Source organism: Geotrypetes seraphini, chromosome 10, assembly GCF_902459505.1.
Source record: "Geotrypetes seraphini chromosome 10, aGeoSer1.1, whole genome shotgun sequence".
Lineage (NCBI taxonomy): Eukaryota > Metazoa > Chordata > Amphibia > Gymnophiona > Dermophiidae > Geotrypetes > Geotrypetes seraphini.
In genome coordinates, this window is record NC_047093.1 from 29758968 (window position 1) to 29778202 (window position 19235).

At 41.9% G+C, this 19235-nt stretch overlaps 1 protein-coding gene across 1 annotated transcript in view; it reads left to right on the top strand.

The window, feature by feature from the left end:
- Positions 1–15264, top strand: part of MYO15B (myosin XVB) — a 117113-nt gene extending 101849 nt beyond the window's left edge. The window contains exons 34-37 of the mRNA XM_033960997.1: positions 696–772; positions 4757–4845; positions 8304–8333; positions 15132–15264. Of these exons, the coding sequence (XP_033816888.1) occupies positions 696–772; positions 4757–4845; positions 8304–8322 (185 nt within the window). The 3' untranslated portion in view covers positions 8323–8333; positions 15132–15264. The remainder of the gene's footprint in view (positions 1–695; positions 773–4756; positions 4846–8303; positions 8334–15131) is intronic.
- The last annotated feature ends 3971 nt before the right edge of the window (positions 15265–19235 follow it).

Below are 19235 nucleotides of genomic sequence, written 5' to 3' on the forward strand. Positions count from 1 at the left end.
CCAGAAAATGTCAGTGAAAATCTGGGCATGGACCTAGTCGGCTGGACTTATTTGGGTAGAGTTGTTTCTAACCAATAAGAGCAGCTGAATATTGACCTTAGTCTTTTTTTGACAAGTGATGGTCCTTTTTTAAAAGTGATAAACAAAGGAGCCAGAGAAGGCCAGAAACTTTTTCACGTTAGAGCTTTTAGTGTCACCAATAGGAAGGGGACAAGAAAAACGGATCCGACATGGACCACTGTGTTTCGGCTCATAGCCTGCATCAGGAGTCCTCAGGTTGTCCACTCAACAATTAGACAAAAAAAAAATAAGCTAATGTAGCAATCTAATTCAATGAAAACTCGCATCCAAAAGCATCTGAGTGAAGTGGTTTCAGTTGAATCTAGCATCGTGAAAGTTGGGTTTACTAAGACTGCCATTTATTTCATAATATTTATGAGTCTTTTAGGTGCCTAGTGCTGAAAATCAGTACTAAGCTTCTAACATTTTTCCAGATCCTAAAACAAGTCCTGTTCTGAGCCTCTTCTTAGGCACAAATTTAGGAACTCCAACTCCAGGCTTATTTCCAAGATGCCAATTTTGGAGTTTATCTTTCAAAGTTAGGAACATTGACTTTAAAATACTATTGTACTGTGCAGAATGAATCCGTGATCAAGGTGCACAGAGGGTAGAAGTTTTTTCTTATCTCTCCATAGGACAAAGGTTCCCAGGTCCTTCAAGCAATAAGTATATAGATGATCTCTTTGAGCCAGTACTCTCTTCTGGGCATGAGGTAAGTTCAGCAATGTCATTGTCTTTCTGCCTACCCATCACCTTGCTTGCCTGCCTAATTTTGTATAAATCTTCCCACTTATCTGCCTTGCTTTAAATTTTTTACATGACTTATAGCCCTCCTTTCGAGTATGTTGGCACTTACCCTATTGACTTCAATGTACAGACAGGAATATCACTTACTACTACTGTATAAGTTATTATGGTAGAAAATATCTTTACTGTGGAGGTCACCAACCACTGCATCTCTCTATTTCTTCCCTTCCCTATGAGTTGTATAAAATTTAGCAGTATACCTACCAAGCTATAGGGTAATTTCCATGTCATAGAAACATAGAAGATGACGGCAGAAAAGGGCTACAGCCCATCAAGTCTGCCCTCTCTGCTTACCCACCCCCTGTCTATGCCCTAATGACCCAATTTCCTTATCTTGACCCTCGTAGGGATCCCACATGGGTATCCCATTTATTCTTAAAGTCTGGCACGCCTGTCTGCCTCGATCACCTGCACTGGAAGCTTGTTCCAATGATCAACCACTCTCTCTGTGAAGAAATACTTTCTGGTGTCGCCATGAAATTTTCCGCCCCTGAGTTTGAGCGGGGTGCCCTCTTGTGGCCCGAGGGTCCCTTGAGAAAGAAAATATCATCTTCCACTTCGACACGTCCCGTGAGGTACTTAAATGTTTCGATCATGTCTCCCCTCTTCCTACGTTCCTCAAGAGTGTAGAGCTGCAATTTGTTCAGTTTCAAGGAGGGTCTCCACTCAACATCTTCCACTGATACAAAAACAGTGGCCCAAATAAAGGGGCCCCTAACTCTGGACCTAGTCAAGACAATGCCCCAAAACTTTGGATATCTTCATTAGAGGTCCTGGAAAAAAATGTCATCAATTTATGAGATGGTTAAGTGGGGAGCTTTGGACCACTTTTTGAGCCCCTGTCTTGCACACAGCTTTTACAGATCAGTTTATTTCCGACTGGCATTTTTATCCACGTATCTGTACCATAGGATTTCATAGGGACCCCTAAAGAAGACATTCTGTTGAAACACGGACCGTGTTGGGTTCAGGGTCCAAAGCTTTTCAGCGGACTGTGTCCTAGAGGTTTTTTATGTGGTTTGCCAAGTTTTAATATTATTTTAATATTAATAAAGTCCATCTCAAGAACATCATTTCTCCACATTGTTTTTTGTTTCTTCATGGAATTGACCCTAGCATTGAATTGTCTTTCTATGGACAAAGTAATGAGGTTGCCTTGAATTTGTCTTGAATGGATCGTAAGCTCTGTTGAATGGAAATCAACTGTCTCTTATGTGTTTCTTTATAGTGCTGTACACATCTAGTTGCACTACAGAAATGAGTAATAGTGGCATTAGTTGTCATGTTAGTCTTCTTCAAATCAAGGAGATAATTCAACAAACAAAAAATGATATAGGGCAATGCCTTTATAGTTGGATTCATTTGACATATCGCTTGACTAGTTTTCAGAGCTTATACGCCCTTCAAAGCAAAACATATCTATAAATGTTTTGTCTGTCTTTCCATTCTTTATTTAGGCCCCCCCCCCCTTTTTTCAAACCGCATTAGGGATTTTTATCACCAGCTGCTGCGGTAAAAGCTCCGACACTCATAGAATTCTATGAGCGTCGAATCTTTTACCGCCGTAGCCAACGATTTAAAAAAACCCTAACGCGGCTTGATAAAAGGGGACCTTAGAGTGGTAGTTTCCAAGCCTGTCTTCAGGGACCTCTCCAGCCACTCTCTCCACTGCATACAAATCAATCTCTTGCCTAATAATTATGAATATCCTTAAACCCCCAACTGACAGGTGGTCCCCTAGAACAAGTCTGGAAACTGCTGTCTTAAAGTTTTCTGCTATCCTCCTATCTAAGCAAGCCAGATATACTCTGGTATAAATAAGATGATCCCTAATGGGCCCTCTCTGTACAAATGAAGCTGAATGAGTCCAAAACAAAACTACTCTGGCTTGGCCCAAAATTAGATCAGTTACCCACGCTCATTCCACTACCTTCTGGTCCCACACTGCAGATCGAATTCTCAAGCAAAGTTTTGGGCATCATTATTGACTCTACACTTCATTTATGATCATCTCAACTCTCTGGTAAAAAAATGTTTTTTTAGTCTTCACATGTTGAGGAAAGTGAGATCCTGCTTCTGCCAACAACATTTTGCTGTCCTTGTACAATCAATCATTCTTTCCAGACTGGCCTATTGTAACTCCATCTATCTAAGTCTAACCAATAAAAATCTTCAAAGACTTCAGCGAATCCAAAACACTGCGGCTAGGTTGATCTTCGCAAAAAGCAAATTCGATCATGTTTCCCTGCTTCTGTCAAAACTTCACTGGCTTCCGGTGATTTCTAGGATTCACTTTAAATGTACCTGCCTAATTTTCAAGATCCTACCTGGCATTCTTCCTCCCCTAATCCCACTATCCTGGAATTCTTCGAGACCTGACACTACCAAATCCGCCCACAAAACTCAAACTATCTTTCCCCTCGTTAAAAGGCGTCATGTATGCAGGTAAATTAGGGAAATCCCTTTTCTTCAAATTCACTGAGCTTTGGAACAACCTCCCTGCCCCGCTGCAGAACCTAGGCTCATTCCAATTATTCTGAAAGCATCTGAAAACCTTGCTTTTCTCCAAAACATAAAGCTATCTATTTAAAATGTAAAGCTAGCTATCCTCTTCATAACCTCTAATTCTTATTATGTCCTTTCCTCATTTATTGAATTACCTGTAAACCGTGCCTGAACTCTATCTTTATGGAGATGATGCGCTATACAAACTTAAGGTTTAGTTTAGTTTCTCTTCCTCTCTTCTTTTTATCTCTCTCCCCCTCTCTCTTTTTTTCTCTCTCTCTATTCCCTCTCTTTTTTCTTTCTCTCTATTACTCTCTCTCTCCTTTTTTTTTGTCTTTCTCTTCCTCTCTCTTCTTTTTTTCCCTCTCTCTTCTTTGTTTTCTCTCTTTCTCATTCTCATTAAAAGGCATCATGTATGCAGGTAAATTAGGGAAATCCCTTTTCTTCAAATTCACTGAGCTTTGGAACAACCTCCCTGCCCCGCTGCAGATCTTAGGCTCATTCCAATTATTCCGAAAGCATCTGAAAACCTGGCTTTTTCTCCAAAACATAAAGCTATCTATTTAAATATGTAAAGCTAGCTATCCTCTTCATAACCTCTAATTTCTTATTATGTCCTTCCCTCATTTATTGAATTACCTGTAAAACCGTGCCGAGCTCTATCTTTATGGAGATGATGCGGTATACCAACTTAAGGTTTAGTTTAGTTTAGTTTCTCTTCTCTCTCCTCTTTTTTTCTCTCTCTCTTCCTCTCTTTTATTCTCTCTATTCCTCTCTCTTTCTCTTTTTTCTCTCTGTTTATTTCTCTCTCTCTCTCTCTCTTCCTCTCTCTTTTTTTCTCTCTCTCTTCCTCTCTCTCTCTCTTCTTTTTTCCCTCTCTTCTTTTTTCTCTCTTTCTCATTAAAGGCATCATGTATGCAGGTAAATTAGGGAAATCCCTTTTCTTCAAATTCACTGAGCTTTGGAACAACCTCCCTGCCCCGCTGCAGAACCTAGGCTCATTCCAATTATTCCGAAAGCATCTGAAAATCTGGCTTTTCTCCTAAACATAAAGTTATCTATTAAAAATGTAATGTTAGCTATCTTCTTCATAACCTCTAATTTCTTATTATGTTCTTCCCTCATTTATCGAATTACCTGTAAACCGTGTCGAGCTCTATCTTTATGGAGATGATGCGCTATACCAACTTAAGGTTTAGTTTAGTTTAGTTTCTCTTACCTCTCTCTCTTTTTTTCTCTCTCTCTTCCTCTCTCTTTTTCTCTCTCTCTCTCTTCCCTCTCTTTTTTTATCTCTATTCCTCTCTCTCAAAGTTTAGTTTAGTTTTAATGATTTGGCCAGCTGAGCTGATATCCCTGTTGATGCTATAATGTGTTTTATTTATAGGGACTGGAAAGAACTTGGCATGCTGAATGCCAGGATGAAAGGAGGTGGGAAGATTGGGCCAACTTATCAGGGAGCCTTCTCTCCAGCAGGTCAGTATGGGGTTTAAAGGGAGATTGGTATACATCAATATGGGGGAAAAAGGGAAAAGGAGTTTGGTTAGTCTTCAGGGGCGGTGAAGAAGACCTAGAGAACTGTCCCCAGGCTTTGCTCAAGATGGCTCAAGAATGGCTTGATGCCAAATTAGAATGAAAAGGAGGTCTGAACAATTTTGTAGTCCAACATAGAGAGTTTTGGACTGTCCAAACCCCCAGCTCTTGGATCTATTGTCTACATATTTTGTTTTCAGTGATTTATTTATAATTTGCCTATTCTGTCCATGCTAAACAAACTACAGCAAACACAGCTTTTCAATAATAAATACAACATTCATAACACAAAACAAAACAATGAACATAATTTTATGTATTTATTTATTTAATATTCTATACCGTTCTCCCAGGGAAGCTCAGAACGGTTTACATGAATTTATTCGTGTACTCAAGCATTTTTTCCCTGTCTGTCCTGGTGGGCTCACAATCTATCTAATGTACCTGGGGCAATGGAGGGATTAAGTGACTTGCCCAGGGTCACAACCTCAGAATACTGAGGCTGAAGCTTTAACCACTGTGCCACTCTAGAAATCAAAATGTAGCAAAAGTGAGCCAAGTAATAGACAGTCAAGCCATTGTGACATCACTGATGAGGTTGTCTCTTAGGTATTGGTGGAATGAGGCATTATGACATCACAATACCAGCTCTATCAGAGGCTGAAGCTTTCACACTATTTATTCAATTTTCTATACCATTCTCCTAAGGGAGCTCAGAATGGTTTACATGAATTTTTTCCCTGTCTGTCCTGGTGGGCTCACAATCTATCTAATGTACCTGGGGCAATGGTGGGACTAAATGACTTGCCCAGGATCACAAGGAGCAGCATGGGATTTGAACCCACAATCTCAGGGTGCGGAGGCTAATAGCTTTATCCACTGTGCCACTACTATCCTACTGTAATAAATAGTTGTCTTCACTTTCTTTCAGTACACTCCCCCCCCTCCGTATTTCTGGGGGTTGGGGGCAGAGCCGGCCCCGCAAATAAGGAAAATTCACGAATAACTTTTGCGCTGACTCTGACCCTCCCCTGGACCTTATCTGGTGGTCTAGCAGTGACGTGGGGCAGGAGCGATCTTCCTACACTCCTGCCCCATGTAGAGCTGGTGCTGTGAGTTTCCTGTGGTCTCACAGAACTACAATGGGGGCAGGGAGTGTAGGAAAATTGCTTCTGCCCCGCGTCACTGCTAGACCACCAGGTAAGGTCCCGTGCTCCTGGGATGGCTGGTCGCCTCCAATCGCCTCCTCTAATCCTCCAATCTTCCCCTCCTCCTTCAATCGCCTCCTCCTCCTCCTCCAATCCAAGTCCCGGGGCCGGTTCTGGTCGATGCAGGCTGCCTCCGTGCGATTCTCTAGGGCAGGTGGAGGGGGTTGGGAAAATAATTACAAATACTAGAAACCACGAACACCAAAACCATGAATAGGGAGTGGGAAGTGTACATTAATAAATGCCCTAAAGACTAATTCCTAAATGAAGTATATTCTTCAACTAAACATCACTGTGGAAACCCTGAATAGATGCATTCTTTCTAGGGTCGGTTTCACCATTGGATATTCCAACAGGTCTTGCTGAATTGAACGTAATTCCCAAGACAGACAGTACTGTTCTGTCCACTGCATCAGCTCTAAAGGAGTGCCCTCGTGAACAGCCGTAAATATCTAACACTAACACCATTGTCTGTGTACTAACATAGCAGACAACCTGGAAAAGTGTGGATAACATGATGAGGGTGAAAAAGGTCTAGAATTTGGAAGCTCAAGACTTAATGCTAAAACATGCATTTGGACAACAAAAAACAAGGGAACAGTAGAGTATAAGGGGTGAAATACCTCTATGCACAAAAACAGAGTGGGGGAGATCACATCTGATGATATTAAGGTGGCCAAACGTAGAAAAGTTAACAGTAAAAGCCAGAAGGATGTTTGGGCGCATAGGGAGGAGAATGGCCAGCAGGGAAAAGGAGAGGTGATAATTAAAGCTGTTCCAAATAGCATATTTTACTATTCGGCTGATAATGATTAATGAAAAATATTATTCGGCCAAATACAAATACGAATAATGGGCATTGAGCTTTAGCATAACAAATAATAAAAGAAACAATGTGAAATCAGAGATCAAGTGTTTATTTCAGTAGGATTTAGCACAATAGAGCCTGAATTATTCGTATTTGAGGTTGAATCACTATTCAGCCAAATAGAAATAGTGTATTTGGTACACTATTCGTGGCTGAATCGAATATGAATATTCAGTACAGCCGTAGTGATAATACCACTGTATAAGTCTCCAGTGAGACCTCATGTACTGTATACAGTTCTGGAGACCACACCTTCAAAAAGATATAAACAGGATGGAGTTGTTCCAAAGGGCGACTACTAAAGGGATTTTTGTCATCAAGCATAAGGAGAGATATGATAGAGACATTTAAATACCTCCATGGCATAAATGCACAGGAGGCAAGTCTCTTTCAATGAAAAGAAATTTCTGACATAAGAGGGCACAGGATGAAGGTGAAAGGGGGCAGACTCAAGAATAATACAAAGAAATATTTTGTTATGGAAAGGGTGATGGGTGCTTGGAACAATCTTCCGGAACTGTATCTAAATTCAAGAAGGCATGGGACAAGCACAGCAGACTCCTAAGTGAAAGGAAGGGGTTTAACCAGACATTCAGACAGTGGGGCGGTGGTGCCCTTCCCCTGCCCTCTTCTGCACCTCCCATCCCCACTCCATCCGTTCCTTCCTTGCCACCTACTTCCGCGCACATGCACCCCTCTTCCCTTCCCCCCGTACCTCTTAAACGTTCACGGCGCAAGCAGCAACCACAACCTGCCACTCGTGCCAGTGTCGGCTCTTCCTCTGACATCATTTCTTAGGTGCAGGTCCAGGAAGTGAAGTCAGAGGAAGAGCCGACACAGCTCGTGCTGCAAATGTTAAAGAGGCACGGGGGAAGAGAAGGGGTGTGCGTGGTATTGGGGGGGGGGGGCAGAGAGCAGGATGGGATCCAGCACCCCCACCAACATAGTGCCCAGAGCAGACCACCCCCCTACCCCCTCTTTACTATGCTACTGCCTTCAGAGAACTCTTACATATGGTCACCCTTTCATGCCAGTAACCTCTGGGATTTCCTAATCTCTGGTTTCCTTCTTCATCCATCTACCTTTGGCCTTATTTTACAAAGCCGATTACCATGGCAACCCATTAGGAATTAATGAGTTTTGGTGCCGTTGATGTGTGGCAGCCGCCAGCACGATTGTATAAAAGGGGGGATTAATGACTGGAAGATCATCTCACCCTCATCACTTATGTCCATTTGTTTGGTTGAAATAATCTAAAATATTGTACACGCCCTGGCACCTTCTCACTTGGGAGCATTTTAACGTGTCTCATTGCTCTTTTGCAGGATTTCCCATCACGCCTAGCTATTCAACGGGTTAGTAAGTCTGAAGCTCCTCTAGTTTTTGCTTCTTTTCTTCTGAGCATAGGGCATCTGACTTGCAAATCTCTGGGACATGGCAACCGGTATATTTATAAATTTGTGCTTTTGTCATGCATCTAAGGCCATTAAAGTTGGGGCTTGTTCAGGTATGTGGAACTGTAAATGCGGCGGGATGGGATAAGTGGGAAAATCTGAGTCCACTGTAATGTTTGGTATCTGGTTTTTTGATTTTCAATCTTTAATGCAATATAATTAGAGATCTGTGCTTCTGTTCAACATTTCAATCTATTGAGACATGTCTTTTGGAAGTGTGATCAATTTCAAATATGCTGTGATGAGTTGTAGACATGTGACTGCTTTGATTTGAGGGTCATGCTTAGGGAAGAAGCCGGAGATGTTCTGCATCTCTTTCCATGATTATCTGCATCGTTAGCCAGTCCAAGATACCAGCAAACAATAATAGCATATTCCCCTGATCTATAGACATTCTCACATGTATGTGCAACCTAATCGGTGGGGTTTTAGCTACAGTTCAGAGCTGGATGAAAGTTGCTATAAAGAGGTAACCCTCGTCTATCCATTCTGAGGTCACATCTGGATATGAGATACTGGGACCAGCCTGAATATCTGATTTTCAAAGCAAATATTTACTCAGCAAACCATATTCACCTACATGCAGGATATATTTAATATACGAGGGTCATTTTATAAATAATGCATGCTATTTTTTTTTTTTTTATAAGTTTTCAATATAACAATCAAGTATAAACTTGTACAGAAAAGCAAAATTCAAGAAGCAAAAAATTTTTCAAACATAATATAAAACAAGAAATAATTGTATCTTTAATCTCACTCAAGTCCTCTATTTTGGATCCAAGATTAAAAATAAACGGAATTTAAGTAGTCAATTAAAGAAGAAAAACAATTATAGGTAGAACTGTGCTAACAGTCGTCTATCTCTATCTTTATCCATCTTGAGCTTTCTCTGGCCAAATCAGGAAACATTTGAACTTTCAGTCCCAAAAATTCTTTATGTTTATTTTTAAAGTATAATTTCAGTAACCATATTTTATCCATTGTAAGAGCTACTGAAAGAAGCAAAGTTGCCGGTGTGGCTACTTCCCTATCTGAGGATTCTAATAAAGCTGTAACATCCAAAGGCTCTTGATTTACTTCTTTAATATCTTTAACAGGAAGGTAATACACCTGAGTAAGGGGTGGTATAGAAGATTCAGAAATTCCCAATATTTCCGTCAGATAGCGAGTAATCATTTCTCTAGGAGTTACCGTTATAATCTTAGGAAAATTAATTAATCTAAGATTATTACTTCTTGTAGAATTTTCAAGAGACTCAAGTTTCCTTCTTAAGTTTGTATTATCTTTGATTAAAGCCTCCTGTATTACTTTTTGGGAGTTAATATTCTGTTTCTGTTTTTGATTTTCTATCTGTAATTTATTTTCAATGGTAATTTTCCGTGTTTCTAGTATGTCCTTATCGTACAATTTAAACCGTTCTTCCACTTGGTTTAGTTGGGATGCTATACTTTTAGGAATAGTAACTACCAGGTCCCACAGGGCGTCCAATGTTACCTCCTGGGGTTTAATTAACTGAGGAAATTGAAAATGTAAAGTCTTATGCTCACCCACTGGCAAGTCTTCCAATGTCTGTCCAGACTGGGCTAATCCATCTCCCGCAGTTGTTATAACCTCGAATTCCTTATTCAGGTTTCCTGGAGAAATCTGGGAAACCGAATCTCTGTCCCCCGGACTGATCTCCACTGCCTCCAGAGGAGGAGACACTCCGATTCCCGGAAGTTCCCCCTCCCTCGGGAACTAGCCGTTTGTGGATGCGGGGGAGGTGCTCGATTATCAGGGCTAAAGGTGGTTTCAAGCCCCCAAGGAGGACTGCTGCGCGCCGTTCTCCTGCAGCGTACTCCAGCGGGGGTAGCCCTGATCCTGCCGATGTTCCCTGCATGCGCCGGATAAATATTCTTCAATGTTGCCTAACACGGAGGTCTCGGGGCGCCGCGAGGCCCCAGCGGTGCTTCTCCCTCTCCATTTGGGCATCTCGGAGGTAGGAAATCGTATTTATATTACAGAAAAAATGTCCAGTTTGAATAAACTATCGGGAGCTTTCGCACAGCGTCCCTATACCGTCGCCATCTTGGATCCAGGAACATCCTCATTTTTTGTTAATTTATATGTGTTGTTTGTTTTTTTTTTCCAAGTACAGTGATACATCTGAATCTGAACTCCCCAGAACTCGAACGATTTGGAATCCGAACTTTTCTTTTTTTAATAAATTTTGTCTTGGAATCCGAACTCTGCTTTGGAATCCGAACACCCTGCACATTGTATGTGTGTGTTTGTGCCCCAGAATCCGAACTCTGCTTTGGAATATTTGTTAATATTTTACCTTAAAATCCAGTGTATTTCCTGTTAAAATTTGAGTTTGTGGAACCCAGGAATGGATTAATCCAGTTTCTATTATTTTCAATGGGAAAAATTGTCTTGGAACTCGAACGTTTTGGAACTCGAATGGGGTTCTGGAACGGATTTTCAGATTCCAAGGTATCACTATATTTCTTTACAATCCTTCAATATAGTCTCCTTGCTTTGCAATAACAGAGTCCCAAAGTCCGGGAAGCTTCATTATTCCATCCATGACACCATTTTTGTTCAGTTGCCGAATGGCTCGGGTATCGACGGAGAAAAGCTCTTCCAGAGATGCAAAACGATGGACATGCATAGGTTGTTTCAACTTTGGAAAAAGGTCGAAGTCTGGTGGACATATGTCTGTATTGTAAGGAGCATAAGGTAACACCTCCCAGTCGTATTTGTGTAATTTTTCAATGACAAGTGCAGAGCTCCAAATTCCCCACGGCCAAAAAACTTTGACGAGCTTATGATCATGAAGGCATCATCATCACAAAGTTCCATCTGGAAGAAATATCACAGCAGTGTATTATCGTGAGTTTTCGCAAAAAAAAAATGCGCAGAAAAATGCACAAAACCCGACCTCAGTTGCTCATGGCTGGGCCACTCATTCTTTATGACAACGTTCGCCCACATATAGGGAATGTCATTGAAAGCCTACATGAATACGGCTGGGAGATGTTACCTCGTGCTCCCTACAGTCCAGACATGAGTCCACCAGACTTCGACCTTTTTCCAAAGTTGAAACAACCTATGCGTGGACATCGTTTTGCATCTCTGGAAGAACTTTCTTCTGCCGGTACCCGAGCCATTTGGCAAATGAACAAAAAACGGTGTCTTGGATGGAATAATGAAGCTTCCCAGACGTTGGGACTCGGTCATTGCAAAGCAGGGAGGACTATATGAAGGACTGTAAAGAAATACTTGGAAAAAAAATAAAACATGTAAATTTTTAAAAAACCTGTGCATTATTTATGAAATGACCCTCATATCTACTTCCAATTTAAAGCAACCACTGAAACCAGCCCTCTTCTCTCAAAAGATGTAGGCCTTCTTTTACTAAGCCGCGGTAGAGGTTTTGACCGTGGCCCAGATCACTAAATGTCCCGATGCTACTTCGACAGCGTAACTATGAACATCAAAGCAGCATTGGAGCATTTAGCACTTTGAGCCGCAGTAGAAACCTCTACCACAGCTTAGTCAAGGGGAGGGGGAGGTTAGTGTCATACCATAATGCTACATTAATTACAATTATCTATTTCTTTTCATTTAAAAGCATTAGTGACTCTTGCCTTTCAAAGAGTGATGCCTATACCTTAATTTAATTGACAGGTTTTTAACCTGCCGTTATACAATGAAGGATGTACAAAGTGGCTTTTGCAGCCCACAGTTATCAAAAACATATACAGTAAACATCTTAAAAACAAGACAAAAATACATAAAATGCTAGAAAATCAAAAAAATAACTAGCAACCCACCCCATCATCTCACAAACTCTTCAAAATATGTATGGAGAAACAAAAGTTTTTTAAAAATTAATTTGTGGTAAATTGTTCTAAGATCATATCATTATAGACTTGCTTCCCCATTGTAACTAAACGAAAGACTTTATACTCCTGCATTTACTGTTAGACCTTAGCAAAAAAAACGTCTAGAGAGGTCATGTCTAACAACCTTCCTGCAAATATCCTAAGCTCAAGTTATGAACAGTCTAAAAGCCCACACAATAAAATATTAAATCTAATTTTCACCTCAACAGGAAGTCAATGAAAAGACCAGAGCTAAGGTGTGATTCGGTCTTGCAGGAAGCTTCTAGTCACCCTCTTGCCCCAGAACTGTGTACTTGCTGAAGCAGAGCCAGCAAGCATTGTGGAAGCCCCGTATAGATCAAATTATAGTACTGTAATCTAAAGGGTTGATTTCTACAGGTTGCATAATTGTAACCTGTAGAAATCAACCCTGTAGATCAGTGTCTCTGAAACTTTCTCAAGCCAGAGCACACTAAAAGTAATGGCCATGGCTTGAGGCACCCAGGAGTGCTCAGACGTCGCTGTGATGACATCCACGCATGCAGGGCTGTGGAGTCGGTAGATAAATGTTCCGACTCCGACTCCTCAGTTTTTTGTACTTCAGACTCCGCCTCCAGGTACCCAAAATTTCCTCCGACTCTGACTCCTCGACTCTGACTCCGACTCCGACTCCACAGCACTGGTTAATTTTCAGATCGTTAAAAATGGAATGTCAAGTTAGAGAAATGAGCATTTTCGACGCCACCTTCTTTTTGCTTTTAATCAAGTGTTCTAAGGCCGCAGAAGCTGCTCGCAACATTTGGTCTGTGTAAATAGTGGGTGCTATAGTTGAAAAGAATCGCTCGTGATTGGTATGCCAAGTTCAAATATGGAGTCGGTAGATAAATTTCCGACTCCGACTCCTCAGTTTTTTGTACTTCTGACTTCGACTCCGACTCCAGGTACCCGAAATTTCCTCCTACTCCGACTCCACAGCCCTGCACGCATGTGCAGAGGTCCTCCAGATGGGCCCTGAGACGCCATAGGGGTGCCAGCAGGGAAGAGAGGAGGAGAGGCACTGGTGCCAGCCGATTGCTTACAACAGTGTTTCTCAACTACTTCAAGCTAAGGTACCCCTTAAATCTAACAAATATCAACTGAGTACCCCAACCACAAACCTCCCTAGGGCCCACCCAAGCTCTCCCCAGATCCCAACCCCTTTACATATAGTAATGCAATTTTTTTCCCATTCAATTTTCATATACACACAATATACACAGCAGATATAAATTCTCAAAACTGACACATTTCAATCACTATATTGAAAATAAAAATCATTTTACCTACCGCGATCCTCTGCAGGCTGCTGTAATTAGCTTAAAAGGTGAGGCCAGGGGGGGAAGCCGGAGGACACTAGAGAGAAGGGGGAAACACGCAGGCCTTCGGTGAATCGGGCAGCGCTGTAACCTCCAGTTGGCAGGTGCCTCTCTTCCTCCTCAGTTTGCTGTGGCACACTTGGAATCTCAGGCGGTACATAGTTTGAGATCACTGCATTAGATTACTATAATCTATCCCTCAACTGTTCTGAAATGTTGTAATCATTGTTGATGCACTAAATACAACTTCCACCATGGAATGCTGCTACTATTTGATTTTTACCAGGTACTTATGACCTGATTGGTCACTATGGAAACAGGATACCGGGCTACATGGACCATTGGTCTGGCCCAGTATGGCCATTCTTATGGGCTTATGCGTCCATTCAACCATGTTTTCAGAGGGCCAAATCCATGTAACTGGAGCAAAAAACTGATACCATCTGCATACAACGGGGTGGGGTGGGGGGGGGGGTAGAGAAGCAAATTGTCTGCTAAAAGCTACTGCTACATGCATATAAACATTAAAACGAAGTGACAAGAGTGGAGATCCATGAGGAACACCTTGCTCCAAATGACTGGCTGAACTAAACCCATTCTACCATAAGTTTTCTCAGCCAGAGAACATTGAATCTCACGGCGCGAAAGACAAAAGCGCGCGCCGACAATTGAGCGCAGTGCGGAGGCTGTAAAAAATTATAGTTTTTAGGGGGCTCCGACGGGGGTTGTTGTTGGGGAAACCCCCCCCCAGTTTATTTAATAGACATCGCGCCGGCATTAAGGGGGGTTGTAACCCTCCACATTTTACTGTAAATTGAACTTTCTTCCCCTAAAAACAGGGAAAAAAGTGAAGTTTTCAGTAAAATGATGTGGGGGTTACAACCCCCCACACCCCCCTCAACGCCCCCACAACGCTCGCGATGTCATTAAATAAAGTGGGGGGGGTTCCCACCCTCCACGCCCCCCCCCCCCTCGGAGCCCTAAAAAACAGTAATTTAGAGGTGGCGCGCGCCTCCGCGCTGCGCTCAATTGTCTGGCGCGCCTTTGTCCCGCGCGCTTTGACACTGACACCGAATCTCCAAACATATCCAGCAAGACGAGATGCAGACACAAAGGTCCAAAAGAACCGACAAGGCCTATCTTCCTATATCAATAGTCTTGCACGTTTATTTATTTACGCTATCAGCTCTATCTCCATGCTGAGCATAACCTTACGGAAACCCAGCTGGGCATTATCTAATCTACCCCACAACTCTAAATGACTTACTGTTGCATGACCCCGATTCCTGATCACTTGTGTTTGTGTTGCTGTTAACCTGTTGGACCTTTCTGTAGCACACGCCATCTGGGCATGGAGGTGGAAGCTCATTGGAGAACTGGTGGTGGCATCTGCATTACAGTGGTAGACTAAGGTAAAGTTTTACTTACCGCGCAGACAAGTAACAAGACCGATCAATGTCATTGCCCTGTAGGTTTTCCTGCAATGGGACAAGGCCCTACGTATCAGACCATGCCGGTTGTGGGTGGTAATGATGCCTGCTGCAATGCCTACAATGAGCAGTATGCCAATGATGCCCACCATGGGTGGGGTTGCAACTATGCCAGGTAAGAATGTGGCAACAGTAGAGAAGGAAAGTGGAAGCCTAGTAGCACCATCCGTTAGATATCTGAATTAATATAATAAAATCTATTTGCCATTTGAGGCCTAGTACCCGAGACACAGTTGTCCACGGTTAACACCTCCCAATAAAGTTAAATGTGGAGAGAGCCAGGGATGGAAGGGGCAGAAGGTGTGATAGATTAAAGCATATCTTCCCATGGCATAATTATTGGGATTACAGGGGTTATAGGATAAATGTATTTATCAAAGCTTAATTGAAGAAGGGACAGTGCAATACATAAGAGGTTAGGAGATCTGGTATATTATAAAAAAAACCTATGGGAATCATGGGATTGGTATAACTGAAATAAAGAATATTCTGTTTTTATCGGACTATTATTGTAAAATTGACTGCCCCATGAGTTTGAAAGGGAAAGGGATCGGGTTTTTTAAATTTAATTTATAAATTTATTCATTTCTTACAACAAATAAAAATATGAATACACACTAATGTAGAACAAAAATTATTACATTAAAGAAAATAAATTCAATTCCAAGTCCACATTATTGGGACTGTAACATTACCCGAGAGATCACATAGATAACCTTTTTATAGTTTTTACCACCGCACTCAAAACAGTTTACATACAGGTACTTCAAGCAAGGAAGGAATATGATGCCTTCAGTGGTACAGCGAAGATAGGAGGTGCCTGGGGCGGTGGCACCACCCATGCCCTCCTCTCCGCCCCCCCCCCCCCCGCTCCTTCCATGCTACCCCCCCCTTCCCTCTCGCTCCGTCTGCATCCCCCATGCCACACTTGCAGCCTCCCTTTCCATCCCTGTACCTGAACCTGAATCGGAACATACTCAAGTAGGGCTGGTCTCAGTTAGGGCGCTGGTCTTTGACCTGAGGGCCGCCGCGTGAGCGGACTGCTGGGCAAGATGGACCACTGGTCTGACCCAGCAGCGGCAGTTCTTATGTTCTTATGTTATGTTTAAATCTTCACCACTGTGAGCAGGTTCTCTGGCGTGCTGCTCGAGTTGGCTTTCCCTCTGACATCACTTCCTGGCCCCGCAAGCCGGAAGTGATTACAGCTGGGGCACGGAGAAGAGGGGGCAGGGGGCACAGGGTGAGGCGCCACCTCCCTTACTATGCCACTTTCTGAAGCCCTGTGGAAATCTCTGTATCCACTACTGATATCCAAGGGCTGCATCTTCTAGGGCAGGGGTAGGCAATTCCGTTCCTCGAGAGCCGGAGCCAGGTCAGGTTTTCAGAATATCCACAGTGAATATGTATGAGATGAATTTGCATACACTGTCTCCTTGAGAAGCAAATCTATCTTATGCATATTTATTGTGGATATCCTGAAAACCTGACCTGGCTCTGGCTCTCAAGGACTGGAATTGCCTACCCTTGTTCTAGGGAAGAGGAAAAAAGGTCTCGTATGCTAGTTAAAATGCCATCTTTGTCTCTATCTCTCAGCAATGATGATGCCTCAGCCCCAGCCCCAGCCATTGCTGCCTGCTGTGGATCCCACTCAGTTGGCAGCACAACAGCAAGCCTTCATCAACCAGCAAGCACTTCTCCTGGTGAGTATGGGGGACAGGAAGAGGGAAGCAGAAAATAATGACGCAGCTAGGAAGGTTACACGGCATAACATTCGGTACCAGCTGTATCTATAAATAATGCCACTCCCTCAAAAAGTGCAACAGCGTGAGATTCCCAAAGAAATTTGCGGTGACAATGCTCAAGGGCCAAAGCTCCAGCACCTAGGCCAAAGAATCAACACAAGAATCCCACAAGGTAGGAAAAAGCCTCGGAACCCCTCCCACACCAGTAGGCGGTGGATTCATCATAAGATAAGTATTTTTTTCATTCCTATGAATTTTTGGGAGTGAATTGTTTGGCACCATAAGCTCTGCATTGCATAAGGCCTTTTTCAAGTTCAATACCCACTAGAGGAGGGTTTAAAAAAAAAAAAAAAAAAATGCTGATGAGATAATCTACCCCCGTGCAGTTTCCCCGCCTTTAAAGTCTAATTGTTGGCTGGTGTGGGAGGGGTTTCGAGGCTTTTTCCAACCCTGTGGGATGTTTGTTTGATCTTGGCCTAGGTGCTGGAGCTTTGGTCCTTGACAATTGTCTGCAAATTTCTTTGGGAATCTCAATAAGCTCATCGTGAGTTCATGTATGTTGTTGTACTTTTGAAGGAGTGGTATTATTTGTTGTGTGGCCCTCAAATACTTGAGTTGTTAGGACAAGCTGTATCTATGTCATTATGTGCATATGAAAAGCACAATTTTGTGAGCTCTGTCTCTGCACAGAAAGCACTGTTTTACATGCCAAAAAGGCTTTTAACATTGTTGTTCCCATTTTTAACCACTGCAGTGACGGAGGGCGCGTCAATCCTAAGGTGATTATTAATGCTTACAGAGAGCAAAATGGGGACCATTTTCAAACAGTTTTCAGAATTGTAAACCATGTAGGCAGTCTGCACCAAGTGCATTCTACCCAGATTTCGAAAGGGATCCCACATGGGTCCTTTCTCTCTCTTTTTTTTTTAATATTTATTAAATTTTCAAAACTAACAAAAGTGCAAAACAGTATACATACATATATTAATATGTTTAATATATTAAGCAGTTTAAAAGCAAAACTCAAAATGTTTTTATTTGAGGATGCTTTTGAATAAAACTGTCCTTTTTAGGACTAAATCAGCAATAGTCCCTTTCCCCACCTATTGTTTTAACCCTTAAGTGTGCTTTATTATAATTATTGTAATTCAACCCTACTTCCCAAATTATGTGTAGTCAGTATATGTGTCCTATGCTAAAAGTCTACTAACCTAGTATAGTACTGTATAATATTTTAACACCAATTTTTATTTGTGTTTTAAAAGCTTTCTTTTATTAAGGCTGTACACCGCTTAGAAATTTGAACTAGCGGTATAAAAAATATTTTAATAAACTTGAAACTTGAATCATAATAAGCACTTATAATCAATCAATAGTAATACAGAAAGAATAAAAAACCCCTCCCCCCATCCAACATATTCATCAGGAAATAAAACCAGATACAAGAACTCCCACCCTCCCTCCCCTGGATGTGTGTGTACTAAAACAACGGAAAAAGAAAAAAAAAAAAAAAAATTTTTTAAACAACTATAACAAAGCCACAAAAGACGTCAATGGACTCCGAACTAATTTGAATAACTTATTATGCCCCAGCATGTCAGCATTCATCTTCTCATACTTGTAACATAAGCATAAGTTTTCCCACCAAAAAGTATAACTAAGGCGATTCCAGTTTTTCCAGTTGCGAGTCACCATTTGCATGGCTATCCCGGTCATAATTAGAAAACGCCGGCATTTATAACGGTCTATAGGGGGCTTAATATGCAGTATTGTTCCACATATGACTAACTCGTATGTCAATGGGATTGTTGATTCCAGTATGATATTAATCTGTCCCCATATTGACTTCCAAAAGTTGAGTATCAAAGGACAGTAGAACAACAGATGATCCAATGTCCCTATGTCCAGATGACAGTGCCAGCATCTATTAGATTTAGGACTGTCTAATTTGTGTAAACGAACAGGGGTCCAGGGGTCCATTCTCTTTGAAAATCTGCTAAATGTATGTACAGCATGTCCTTGGCAGCGGCTCTTTTTGGCAGACAGAGAAAAAGAGCAGTAATACTACTGAATATACCATGGCGGGCTGCAGTTTTTCTTCCTTCAACTTACACGTTGTTCAAAGGCTGTCCCAAAATATGTGTGTGGTGAAGCCTTTGTATTCTTTTTAACCATCGTAGGCATCAGTTTTCAGGCAGGTCGGTTCACTTGAGTAAATCAGCAGTCACCCCACTTTGCGTATTTATTTGTAAAGTTTGTTACACCGCAGGTCACAAGAAGTATCAGATGCAGTTTACACAGAGCCTCAGGGAAGGAAAGTGAATAGCACAACAGAATTATCTAT